Here is a 14554-nt window from a genome sequence, read left to right as displayed (position 1 = left end):
AGGCTAGTGTAAATTCACCCAAAGGTGTAGGACAGGGTGTGGCCAGAGAAGGGGAACTTAGACTGGCTACTGTGACCAGGCAACCTGGCATAAAACATTATTTTAAAGGCTTGCTTTCCCTCTGCCCAGCCTAGGCCAAGCAGCAGAAGCAACCCCACTGCTGAGCAGGGATTAGATCTGGTATAACTTTATGCCATCTTAATTGACACCAGCTTGCTTTTTGCCAACTTCTTGTATGACTGCTCTCTTGTTGAAGAAGCTGTCAAAAATGAAGATACTGGGTGCGAGCCAGCCAAGTTAGCACATTTAGGTGCCATCTATTTCAGTGGATAAATCATGCATTTATATATATTCTAATAGGACTAAAAGTGGCAAATTTTTGCATCATCACTATCATTTTTAAGAAAACCACTATTTGTGTGGCATAAATATCGATTGGGAGTGATCATTTATGCGTTAAAGACATGTGGTCTGCATATTTTTTAACCTCCATCAATTTGATTAAGACCTGTTTACACAGACTCTTTATTAGCACTCTGGTTCATGTTACCACTTAATGTTTTAATGTATGTGTCACTTTTCCTGCTTTCTTTTTTAAAAAAGTATTGATATTTTATGGCATTTTTTTAAAAAAAAGGCTTCTATTGTTAGTAGCCTTGGGTACTAACAGGGTACAATTATTCAAATATAATGTAAAAAATAAAATTCTAAAGCAAAATATTTGCAGTAGCTTCTATTGTTTTAAGCACCAATAAAATATTTTGGATTGTAGCCAATGAGGTTGTCTAGTGCAGTGTTTCCCAACCTTTGGTCTCCAGCTGTTTTTGGACTACAATTCCCATCATCCCTGACCTTTGGTCTTGCTAGCTAGGGATGATGGGAGTTGTAGTCCAAAAACAGCTGGAGACCAAAGGTTGGGAAACACTGGTCTAGTGAGTTCAAGGATTTCTATTTGAGCAATTGAACTTCCCATGCCAGATCTGCTGAAGAATGTTGGGGTAACCCCCAGAACAGATTTTGGGGGAAAGCAGGTGGATGAGAGGCAAATAGGAATCCTTGTGACCACGGGGTGACTTTGATGGACATAACACTTCCCTTCCAAATGTGTTAAAATATCTCTTCATGTGTTACAAAAGTGGAAATGGTCTTTGTGACCTGCACTAACACATACATAATATCATTTAGATAAACAGTACCATATTATCTTGCCCTTTGGCATTCCATACGCCTATGAATTTTGCATACTACGTGTTCCCTGTTATATATTATTTACTTTCAAAACCAAATTTAGTCAATCAGTCAATACATCTGAATGCATTTCCCTCCTTCTGCCTACTTTTGCTTCCTTTTTTTTATTTGTGCTGCTTCTGTTTCCCTTGTTTTAAATCATATTTCATTTCAAAACTAGCCAATAAACCCACCCCCTTTGCTATCAGCATTTTCTAGTTATGCCAAATAATATGGAATAAAAATAAAATCCAATATGGAACCAATGACAGATGCATTCCTCCTTGATTTTGGCAGAACACCATCTAGTATTCTTTAGATCAAGTCAACATACAATGCATTTTGAAGAGTACATACAGTATGTTTCTTTGTTGTTAACTGCTTTCAAACATGCAGGCACTACATTCCATCCATATTATATTTCTTCGAAATATGAATGCTTTTATAATAATATTTTTATAAAATACTTGCCTGCGGTCTTTAAAGAGTTTTAAAATGTTATGATGTTAACTATATTTTTGTAAAATGGCAAAGACCTTTTTTGCATCCTGCTTCTGACTGGCTCATTAATTTCTGAAGTTAGAAAAGAATGTGGCAAGTAGGAAACAAAGAGAAAGGGAAAGAACTAGATTGCAGGACAGGATGGGATTGGGTGGGATCTGAGATGGAGAGGAAGGCAGAAAGAGCAGAATTAGGATCAGGAAGAAATCAGATCTGAAGTAAGTGTTGGGAGATGTAGAATTGGAATATAGGAATGGGTTGGATTACGGATGGTCAAATATGTCAATTTTGGTTCCTCATTTTTCCAGTCTTGAATTCAGTTCTCCACATTAGTTTGCAAAATTCGATATCACTATAGTGACCCCCCCAATATGCACATTTTTGTATGCAATTTTGCCTAATATACACATTTTGCAAGGCATTTTCCCTAATATAATGAATGCATTTGTGCATGTTGTTTTCACCAATGTATGCATTTATGGACGTTTTCCACCTAGCATATGCATTTTTGCTCATATTACTTGCAATAGTGGTGTTCATGCTCCCACTGCTGCTTCTGCTCTTCAGTACCCACTGCCTTGGCTCTCGGTAACTGGCAGTGGTGCTTGGCACTGGGAAGCCAGATGAGGAAAAATGCTACATCCATGGCACATTGTTAAATGTTAGTGATTGTTAGGACAACATTGCAAAATTTGCAAGAGTGTGAATTTTGAAGGATTACTACATTTCAGTCCACATATTGTTTCAGGAAGTGCAAATTAGATCTATCTTGAAGGATGAACTGAACCACATTTCTCCTCCATTCCTAGCTTAGAGTTGGGAGAATTGGAATTGGGCATTAGAATGGAATAGGACTGAGGAGTATCAGGGAAGAAGAATGAGCTCCTTCATTGCCCCAGCTCCTTCCTGTAAAGAAGTATCACCTCTTTCTTTCCTTGCAATGAAGAAGGGAATCCTTTGGAAGACATCATCTGTGATAATAGATTAGGTGAGTTGAACCTAATTTCCCCTTCTCCCCATAATGATTATTTGGGAGAAATGTGATGGGAAGCTGCGCCAGCCGAAACTTACAAACAGATATAGATGCAACAGCTCTATTTTATATGATCAGTGGTAATTTAACATGGATTTTAAGTTCATGCAAGACTTGTATGTGATTGTAGCCAGATGCTGTATCTCCTCTTACATTTTCTATACACAGCAGGCTCACGGTCTAAGCTAGTGATTTCCAAGTTCTTCTATAATTGCTACCATATATTGGTCCTTCAAAAAAAAGAGAAGTCTTTCTGGCTTCATCCATAAATTTCTTGAGAATACTGCTTGGCAATGACTGCAGGAATAAGGCACAATTGCTGCAAATATAATGTAGTTTGATTTTGACATACCTTTACATACGTTTAAGAGAAGCTTTAATAATTATAACATTATAAGTAATTGTGTTATACTGGGATGTCTGGTACCTCTGAGGCACTGGGGCATGATCTTTCTCAGCTCTTTAATGTTTTGTGGTTCAAATGCCCTCACTTATCCTGTGCTTTTACAGCTGTTCCTTGTCACAGGGTTTTCAAAGTACCAAAGCCCCATTCAGGAATTACATGTGATCTGCCATGGACCAGGTGCAGATGTCAAACAAAAACACAGTGTGGAGATTTGGAGTGGGATGCAAGATTTCCTTAACCTTCACACACCCCTTCCATCCAGTGTGTGAATTTCCTTTGCCTACCTTTAATCAATTTCTGTGTTACATATGTGACCATTGCTGAATAAAGCTGAAATGGAACTGTGTATGCTACTAACTTTGAGAACTCCAGTTTAACCGAGGCTCCCAAGGCGTATGGAAATTAAGAGTTTCTTCAAACCTCATCAAGATGTCTTCAGCAGATGCCCTGCTTTGATGTCTCCACCTTCAGAGGCAGGGTAGCTAATCTTATTTGTGGAACTTCTTTAGCTGTGTATCTCCCTCACCACATCTCTTCAACAGGTATCTACTCTACTGATGTTCTGTCTCCAGGTAAATACTATACTTTTTGCCCAGGCTTTTAATGGTCTTCTTTGAAGACAATATTGTAGAATGGAGAAAGGTAAAGAAAAGTGCCATCTTTCTCCTTCTAGAATATTATCTTCAAACTAGGGACTGGTGGAGGAAGGCAAGAAATGGGAGAGATGATAGAGTTTTATAAAATTATGCATGGTGTGGAGGAAGTAAGGAGAGTGTAGATTATCTTTCACATTATGCAGAACCTGAGGTAACATCCAAATAAATTAAATGGTGGGAAATTCAGCACAGACCAATGATGTACTTCTTCACTCACTAGCGGTGTGTAGGGTTTACAATGCAGGAGGCTCTATGGAAGGCCACCAAGCCCAGCAGAAGGGAGAGAACCAATGGTCCTCATGTCCTATTGTAGACTTCCCATAGGTATCTGGTTGGTTACCATGAGCAACACAATATGGAACAAGATAGGTTTTCAGTATGATTCGGTAGGCATTCTTCTTATCTTTGTAATGGCAAATGACAGAAAAAGGAGGAAAAGAAACTCTAGGTCCTGCAAAATATCATTTATTGTGAGTCCAAAGGGTTTTAGATTTTTATTTTGTTATTTTTTTTAAGCAACAGTTCTGACACACTAATCTACAGATACTGTAATTATTTCCTGTGAATACTGCAACATCCCTGGTGTGTCAGGATTGTTGCTAAGATGCCATTAATAAAAAAATTCTTGCAAAACATGTTGGGCACACAACAGATGAAATTTTGTAGCATTTGGAGATCCTGCCTCACCTTTTTTTGACTACTCCAGTTCTTTGTTTGGTTTCCTGCCAGATGGTAACTGACCAACCAAGTCACATTGCTTTGCTTTATTCTGATTAAAACAATATTATCATATAAAAATTAATAAGTAAGCTATAAAATCCATAGGTGGTTGTATTTGGGGGCTAGGGTCAAAAGGATTAGGGTTCTGCAAGAAAATCTGAATAAAGTACCAAATTTCTACTCACCAAATGGACAATGACAGTAATATCCCTCCACTCCATTTTGACAGGATCCTCCATGGAAACAGGGGTTGCATTCACAGTAATTGACGGTGGAGTCACACATTTTTCCTGCAATAGTAGAAGACAGTACCATATGGAAACTGAGTTGCACTTAGGCAATTTGCATTATGAACAAAGTGGGATAATTTGCATTAGTTGTAACTGGAGCCCAGAAATAATTTGTTTAATTTAAAAGTGAGTTTCATTCTCTATATTCTGGAGTGAGTTTTTATTATTATATTTTTAATGTAGAAACACTGAACATCATACTGATGTGGAATTAACTTGTAATACTTTCATGGAGAGTAATTGCCATGACTAGGGATGGTGCAGAAATTCGATTCAGTTTGCATTTGAAGTAAACCTGCGTTTTCTGAAACAGGACCTGAACTGAGAAACAGCCATTCCTCAAAAATCACAATGCAGTTCTGCAGCCAAGTAATGTGTATAAAAATGCTTGCGTTAGGGTATATGCATATCTTTCTGATATGTATTGTATTATGGGGAGATGCTTTGCAAATGTGTCTAATAGGAGAAATGTGAATTAAAATGCTGACAATTTTCATGAGGATAATATTTAAATATATATATATAAACTCATACTGATGTAGAAATATGGAGAACTGAATTTAAGATTGGGGAAAATGAGAAACTGGGACAAACTGAAACTGACAAACTTGTCCAGCCCTAGTCATAACTTCCTAAAATTGACGTGCAACAATAAGTTATTCCAATAAGAACTGGCCACTGCTCAGAGCATGGAAGTTCTCTACGTGCTAACATGAACAGAATTGAGCCTCAAACTGCATTCTAAAATGCTGCCACTTCTATTTTGAAAGAAAAGCCAACCGAGATCTTGATCTGAATCCTGCACAGATTTGCCTCTGAAAATTTCCTATGGCTGCTATTCTCCCCTGAAGGTGATGTTTCAATAGAAGAAGAAGAAGAAGAAGAAGAAGAAGAAGAAGAAGAAGAAGAAGAAGAAGAAGAAGCTGGTAGACTGTTATTTTGTAGAGAAACCTGCTTGGGACTGTATTCCAGAGCAGGGCCTCTCACAGCTGCTTCAAACTGTTTTAAAAATGTGACTAACGTAATGTGTAGCTTTGCCCTAACCTTCAATCGTTGCATTCTCATTTTTTGTCACTTCATGATAGAACTTACTTGGACGCCGTTCATCACTGCAAGGGTTCGCTGCATGGTGCAAGCTGCACAGTTTTATTGCCTTTTGTAAAGATTTCTCCATTGAATTTAATTAAATTTGCAAGCCTGAAGATGGGTTGGTTTTTTAAAATACATTCCTCGGGCTATTTTTTCCCCTCCAAAACATTTCACAGCTCTATAATTAATTGCATATGGTTCAAATAATAATGTTTTGATGAGAGAAACTAGTGATTTGCTTGGGTAAATTATGCCCTGAAGTTAAACAAATCACCAAATGACTGGATTCATGAACTCTGAAGGTCTACAAGAGGCTCATCTACAAGTTTCAATTTCACGGATTTTGAGCACTTTGCCCATTTTCAACCAAACTGGGCAATGACTAATTTTGATAGGTTACTAGCTATTCTGTACATGCATGCCCAAAGATAAACTGTGAGGATCTGGAATAGGAGCCACATAATGTTTATCATTTTTAACAGAAAAACTCAGAAAGAATAGCCCAAAGCTGTACAAGTCTCCTCAGATATAAGCCCCACTGAGTTATATCCAACTTACCCACAGGTATTACTATATATAGATTGAAGGCTGGGGGGAATTCAACATCATGATAATATGATTGTTCTACGGGTAGGAGTGCCATATTTTGAAGAGCAAAAAAGAGGACACATTTGCCAACTTCTACTTTTAACTATGGATCGCTATGACAACTCTAACCATGAAAAAGAGGGCGTGTCCTGGGAAAAGAGGACATATGGCAACCCTACCCAGAATGACAGGGAGGGGCAAATGGGATATGATCCTCTCTTTGGAAGCCTACATACTCTAAGCCATGGTTTGGTTTAGCATGAAGAGAGAACCAGTTCTCTGCATTCCTGGTAAATAATGACAGTTGGATAATATGCAACTGAATCTCCAGTCAGCCAGCATGTCCCAGCAAGGATGGGGAGAAATGAGCAGTTAAGTTTCTGCTTTGTTGATTCACTGACAACCGTATGAAAAGCCTTTCAGTTATCATTGCTTTATATGGAGTATTTGCATATAGTTGTTGGGAAGAACTGATTTAAGACAACGTTAGACTTTTTCTAAGATGGCAGTCTCTTTCAGATCAACTTCTTGCTTAAAAAACTGAATTGATTCCACAAAACTCATCCTAAAAAGGTCCAGAAAAGAGGAACTGAGGGGTTCATGGAAAGGGCAGACAACACACTACTGTATGTCATCTGATATATCCCATCTTGCAACTGATTCGTTCCAAAACAAAATATGATCACCATTAATAGACATAATTATAACAGATTGCTTAAACCTCAGTGTTACACTGATGTAATCTTTCATTATGGTTGCGCTCACTGCAATGAGCCTAATTGCTTCTATAGAGTGATGAAGTGAAATGCAGCTGGCCAAACATAATAAATCAGTGAAAAAAACCTGTGTACCCCCTCAGCAAGGTAAGGGAAGCCATTCTATAGACCTATAATTGATGAACTCAGACTTACAGTGAAAAGAAGGAAAGCTTGCTTTAGAAAACAACAGAAGCTACAGAGAAGAGCAGCTGCCTTGATCCAGACAGGGGTCATGCATACATACATATAGGATGGTATTCTACTAAGTCACTCAGAATAGACCCACTGAAATTAATGAACAGGACTAAGTGTATTTCGTTAATTTCAAAAGGTCTACTCTTTTGGTTCCTAAGGATTCCCAAGCAATACTGGGAACGAGGCTTCTAGTAACATATATTTTAGGTTTTTGTTATGAACAGGATGAAAAGGTCTCTGCCTTCAGTGTTCCTTTTGTATTGTTTTCAAACCTACTTTGGGCTGTTTTGTGATATATTTGTAAATTGTCAATTCAATCAATGAGTTACACTGATTTTCGTCTTTAACAATTATTCTCTCCTAGGAGAAAACACTGCCGCTTTACATTTCTAACATGGGTGTATTGTGTCTGCTACCATATTGCCTTTTTATTTCTGGAGAGGGAATGCAAGAGCATAACCCACATTATGGGAACACTTAATTCTCCCTCCCTCCCCCCCCTCTCTCTCTCACACACACATTACTTTTCAAATTTCTTCCATGACACATTTCTGCTTTCAGCAGATGGGGGAAAAATTAATGTGTTACAATGTGGGGAAATACTGTATGTGACAAGCGTCAGGCATGACAGTCACCTCAGCAAATCACTGTAGTTTCATTAACCCCAATTACAAGCTACAGGACTGATGTGACTGCATTGTGTGCTATTGTTAAAATGAGTGTTCTGCTGAGGTGTCCCAGTGAGCTGGCAAGTACATGCCTATTTAACCTCTGATGCTAATGACTTAAAAGGTTACCCGCAATTGTGGCATGGAATTGTTCTGCTACACTGCTGGCCAAATAATTTGATGTGATGATTCACTGCGAAACACAATCTCAGATCATTAGGTTAATTAGAACAGCCATTCAATTACGAATAATTACTTGTGACCTGAGGCTCAGCAGGCTATACTGATGGCGCATACATAGAAAGATCCCATCAGTGTCTTTTATGTCAAGGCGGCTCTAACAGTGAACATGTGTCAGTTGCCACATATGCTATTTAAATGGAGATGCATTTGATGGCTCTCGATACTTTCCTGGCAGAAAGCTAAGAGGCATCACTCTATATCTAACTGATATGTTTAATAGAAAGGCTGAAAATCCTGATTATGATTTTTTACACAAGGCTCTGTCTGGCAGATAAGTAGGATGGAACCATGCACGCTTTGATGCTTAGCTAATTTCTGGCAAAAAGCATTAACAAAAAAATCCACTGTTTAATTTTAGACCTAGGCTCCTTCCACATGTACATTTAAAGCACTATTATACCAATTTAATGACTTCCCCTAAAGAATTCTGGGAATACAGTTCCCATGATTCTTTGGTGGAGGATGCCATGACTGTTTAAAGTGGTATAATAATGCTTTGAATGTATGGTGCAAGTGGGATCCTTGTTTTCACGAACAGCAGATGATGGGATGATAAACTTGGGGCATGAGCTAACTGAAAACACACAGTGTAATCACCTTATGGAAGCAAAGCGGGTCCTGATCTGATCAGTTCCTGCGGGGATCGGGGGGCAGCTGGAAGCCCCACATAAGCCACCTTGAGTTCCATTATGGAAAAATGCAGAATACACATGCGCTAAATAAATAATACATCTAGGTCTGAATTGCCAGTAGGATTAGATGCTCCTTCATAGGTAATACCACTAGTTCATCTCTGTGTTGCATTCAGAACAATCACACACATAGAAGAAAAAATTACCTGTATATCCAGTTTTGCAGACACAGTTGAAGCTTCCTGGGAAGTTCTGGCAGAGAGCACCATTTTTACAAGGGCCCGAGAGGCACTCGTTGAGATCTCTCTCACAGGCCATTCCAGTAAAACCACTGGGACAACTGCAAGAGAATCCGCCCACCAGGTTGTGGCAAGTCCCTCCATTGTGGCAAGGTGATGGGAGACATTCATCTATGTCTGTTTCACACAGTGTGCCATCATATCCTGGCATACACCTACATGTAAAAGGCCGGAGAGGTTCATTTGCCACAACAATGACTGGGATACTCTCGTGGCTCTGTAGCTTAGGGCTCACACCCAGTTTTTTCAAGCAGCTGCCGCCATTTTGACAAGGATTTTGTAAACACGAGTCATGATCCACAGACTCTATTCGAACTCCGCTTTGACGGAAAAGGATTTCTTTGATGCTTTCAAAGAAGGTAGTCACACCACCTGGATTCACATACTGATAGCTGTTCCGTTTCACAGCTGCCATCAAGAAAGTCCGGTTGCTCTCCTGATAAGCCCCATAGAGTTGCACAGCAGTCCCTAATCCAGTTAACTGTGAATTGGCAATTCGCAGAAAATGAAGGTAGTGGTTGGTCAAAAATTCTCTCACGGATTGCACACTGAGACGAAGGAGAATGCTGTTATCAAGTGTGGCATTACTGAATCCTGAAAAGAAAACTCGGATACTGCTAGTGACTGAGTTGTGTAGCCCATCATTGCTCAGGACTGTGAGATCAAATGTCCCATCGGTAGATCTTGCCAGGGAATTTAAATCACAAGTGCCTGCTGGAATATGGAAGAGGCTTGTAACTCCTGATGTAAGAGAGCACTGGAAACTGTCTAAAATATCTGGATCCTGAGGTTTTACATTGCCTAATGTTCCACCAGGGAACAAATTGCCAAAATAATGGACAAAGATCTCTACTGTTCTGGGTTGTGACGGGTTATCATTTTGATCTATTACCTTTACATGCACAGTTCCTGTGGAAGACATCTGAGGAATGCCCGAGTCTCTTGTAATCACTGACAAGTAGAAATCACAAATTTGTTCTCTGTCAATCTCTCTAGTTGTGGTCAGAACTCCAGCAGTGCTGAGACTGAAATAACTGGTTCCTGTGCCAGTGCTAAGCAAGTAATAAGAAAAGGGGCCCTGATTTGGAGGAAGATCAGGATCGGATGACTGAAGATTCAACACAAGTGTCCCTGCCCGGCTATTTTCCATTATTTCTCCTTCTGTGGTGGAGAGGGTGGGTCCATTGTCGTTGATATCTTCCAAAGCCACCAATAAAGAGGCACTACCTGTTGCTGACGGTGATCCTGAGTCAATGGCTAACACAGATAGGTTGTACACTGGTAAAGTTTCTCTATCCAGTTCTGCAGTCACTGTAACCTGTCCTGTCTGCGGGTTAATAGAAAAGGCACCGTTGTTGTTTCCATTGCCAATAAAATAGGAAAACCTGTTCCAGCTTGGGAGAGAGTCAGAGTCAAAGGCACTTACAAATGTCACGTGGGTCCCAACAGGAACGCCTTCACTGATTTGTACGTTGTATACCATGAAGCTGAAAACAGGGGGGTCATTGGCATCTAATATCGTGATATTCACAACCACTTCATCAATATCTGCACCACGAATGCTCCCAGAATTTTTTGCAAGCACTTTCAGAGAGATCCGTTCTTCCTTTTCCCTGTCGAGAGGTCCTGTGACATAAATCTGCCCGCTGCTGTCATCAATCTGGAAACCCTTTTTTCTGCTATTGCCGAAGATCAGATAGTGGACTTCTCCGTCAGTTCCCATATCGCGGTCACTTGCAAAGACTTCTCCCACAATGGTGCCTTTAGAAGCTGCTTCGGAAACCTCAAAATAGTAAAGCTTGGACACGAATCGTGGCACATACTCGTTTGCTCCTTTTAAATGGATGTTGACATTCGCAAAGCTGCACCTTTCTTCATCGGGAACGTTAAAGGCCTTTATGGTGAGATGATAGCTCTGCTTTGTTTCATAATCTAAAAAGCCTTGGGTGGTGATGATTCCAGTATTAGGATCAATAACAAACAGATCACTGTCTGAAGACTGAACCACATATGCAATTACAGCATTAGATCCGGAATCAGCATCAGTTGCAGAGAGACGAATGACAGTTGTTCCACTAGGGGCATTTTCTAAAACACTTGGAAAGTAGTCTTCTGGGCTAAAAGCTGGAGAATTATCATTCACATCAATAACATCTATGGTAATGCTACAGTAGCCTGTTCTAGCAACCCATCCGCCATCTGCAGCACTCACAGTAATCTCATGTTTTTGGCAAAGCTCATAATCAAGGGGTTTGGCAAGCCTTAATGCACCAGTAGATGTGTTAATTGCAAAGTTCCCAGCCTCATTTCCAGAAGAAATGTTGTATTTGATAAGTCCATTCATAGCTGTATCTTTGTCCCTTGCCGACACAGTCCTGAGAATAGTTCCAACAGCATTACTCTCGGGGGCAGTTATACTTATATGACTTTGAGAGAACTCTGGCGTGTGATAGTTTTCCTCTGTTACAACTATTTGCACAGGCACTTCTGATGAGAGAGGAGGGTTACCTTTGTCCTTTGCTTTTACTTTGATTAGAAAGTTTTTATTCATATCATTCCTCAGTGGCGATGCTACTGAAATCCACCCTGTGTTACTGTCCAGTTCAAATTTACCTGTTAGGTTGTCATTTGAGAGAATGTATTGCACTTCTGAATTTAGACCAAAGTCTTTCGCATCAATGGCAGTTACCTTAATTAGTTTGGTACCAACAGCTACATTTTTAGTAACAGGTGTAAAATATTGACTAAAGAGAAACTGGGGAGCGTTGTCATTGCTATCCACGATGTTGATTGTGACTGTTGTCTCGCTCAGCAAGGGAGGGCTGCCTCGATCTGATGAGGTAACGATGAAACTGTGCCTGTTTAGATTGACATTACTGGGGCCGCTGGAGTTTTGGAACTTTAAAGGTTGCTTATTGAAAATCTCTCCCGTAGAAGCATTAATTCGGAAAAACTCCGACTGGGATTTTATGAAGTAGAAGACTTGCCCGTTGGATCCTTCATCTGGATCTGTTGCAGATATCTGGATCACTCGTGATCCAACTTCATTATGCTCAGGGCAATCCAAGTAATAGGACGGTTTTGTAAATCGTGGGGAATTGTCATTGATGTCTGTTACAAATATGGTCACATCTGTGCTTACCGTCCACCCAGAGTCATGTGCTGAAACTCGGATTCTGTAGCGATCTGTATCTTCCCTGTTCAGAAGTCTGCTGATTGTTATATCTCCTGTATTCGGGTTTATGACAAAAGGTATACTTGTATCCCTTATTGAATATTTACTGACAGCATTTGCTCCAATATCTTCATCTGATGTTGTGACTCGTGTTACAGTGTAACCCAAAGGTGCATTTTCAGGTACAAGAGCGCTGAATATCTGAGAAAATTTGGGTGCATTATCATTTTCATCCAACACATTAATAAGCACCCGGACGGTGGTACTCTGAACAGGTACACCTCTGTCTGAAGCTTTGATAGTAAGTGTATAATGGGCCACATTCTCCCTATCTAAAGGTCGGACACTTCTGACTTCCCCATTGGTACGATGGATACTGAAGCTGTTCTCCTTATTGCCGCTGACAATTTCATAATTTAACTGTCCATTAGAGCCACTGTCCTTGTCCACAGCAGTTACAGTAATTATTTTGGAAGGTGAGAGGTTTTCTAGTACTTCAGAAATTACAGGATCTCGTTCAAATAGTGGTGCATTATCGTTTATGTCTATCACTGTCATTTCCAATTTTACGTAAGAAGAAAATGGCGGAAAGCCCATATCTCTCGCCTCAATCCAGATGACGTATTTCTGTATTGCTTCATAGTCTAAGGGATGGCTGATGGTGACCTGTCCTGTTAGTTGGTCGATCTGAAAGGTGTTGCCAAGATTACCGCTAGCAATATAGTAAGACAAAGAGTCGCCTCTCGATGACAATCCAGAAACTGAAGTGACAAAAGTGCCAACGGCTTGATTTTCAGGAAATGTGAAAGTGTGCTGTTCAGCCTGAACTCGAGGAAAATCTGCTCTATTTACAAATCTTACAGTCACAGTTGTAGAATCTGTCTTTGGCAACGAGCCACCATCTTTAACATTAACAGAAAATGTCATTTCAGAAGTGCCAGACAGTCGTTCGGCAGCCATAATCGCTCCTCGTGATGGATCAATGTGGAATTTTTCAGAATTCTTCCCCGACAGGGAATAGTGAAGCTCAGCATTAGGTCCTGCATCAGCATCTGTAACTGTCACCGCAAATACAAATGTACCTGCAAAGGAAGACAAAAATAAGGTAATTAATCCTGTGAAATGGAACATTAATACTCATGCAACTGTTCACAACCAGAGAATGTTAAGTTATTGGCCAATATACAAAGACTGTAAATAAAACTTAAAAATAAATAAATTACAACCACTAGCAGATGTATTGTTCACACTTAGGAGGTATTTAGGATGTTATAGGCATCCTTGACCAATAGCATATTTAAATCTCACTGAAAGCAATGCAGCATGGAAGGCAACATTTTGAAATTTACATAATTCACACAACAGGTTATGATACCAAAACTTGCTACTGTGCTGGGATCTCATGAGTGGTAATGGGTGCTTGTCTTGTCATAATGCACTGGTCATGTCTAGCAATAGGGTGCTAGACCAGTTGCCTTCACAGTGGGCTGTTGTGTTCGTTCTTTCTCTGTTAATTCAGACTGAGGACAATGCAAGGGATGCATTTTCCTTTGGTCAGATTTCCAGATACCCAACTGTGATGGATCCTATAACACCATGACCATAGGATGCTTGACGCCATGTCTCTAGGATCACATGGAGTTCAGGATCCTCAGCTGGCCAGAAGCAAACAGTAGGAAAGATAATAATTGACCAAAAAAAATTGAAGCAATTGTTGAGCCAGGCAGCAGGTGAAGCAGGTGAACAGATACAGTGATACCTCGGTTTACAAACTTAATCCGTTCTGGAAGTCCATTCTTAAACCAAAGCCATTCTTAAACTGAGGCATGCTTTCCCTAATGAGGCCTCCCGCCACCGGTGCCCTTCCACCATTTGGCTTCTGTTCATAAACCAAGGTAAAGTTCGCAAACCGAGACACTACTGGTTTTGCGGAGTTCGTATACCGAATAGTTCGTAAACAGGGCTGTTCTTAAACCGAGGTACTACTGTATTTAGGACAGGATTTAGTTAACATATTTTGTATGAAAAGTGTATTCCTCCCAAAAATTAGTGCAGCGCTAGTGAAAACCCTAAT

General features: G+C 40.0%; 1 protein-coding gene across 1 annotated transcript in view; it reads right to left on the bottom strand.

Annotated features, from left to right (window-relative positions):
• FAT4 (FAT atypical cadherin 4) overlaps positions 1-14554 on the bottom strand; it is a 145429-nt gene that overhangs the window by 21444 nt on the left and 109431 nt on the right. Inside the window, exons 9-10 of the mRNA XM_081926415.1 lie at positions 9213-13562; positions 4729-4833 (exon numbers count right to left, since the gene is read on the bottom strand). Coding sequence (XP_081782541.1) covers positions 4729-4833; positions 9213-13562 — 4455 coding nt within the window. The remainder of the gene's footprint in view (positions 1-4728; positions 4834-9212; positions 13563-14554) is intronic.

This window comes from Podarcis melisellensis (assembly GCF_964234715.1).
Source record: "Podarcis melisellensis genome assembly, chromosome: 9".
NCBI classification, from domain to species: domain Eukaryota; kingdom Metazoa; phylum Chordata; class Lepidosauria; order Squamata; family Lacertidae; genus Podarcis; species Podarcis melisellensis.
Note: the sequence above shows the minus strand (reverse complement) of the source record. Positions and strands in the feature narration are given on the sequence as shown.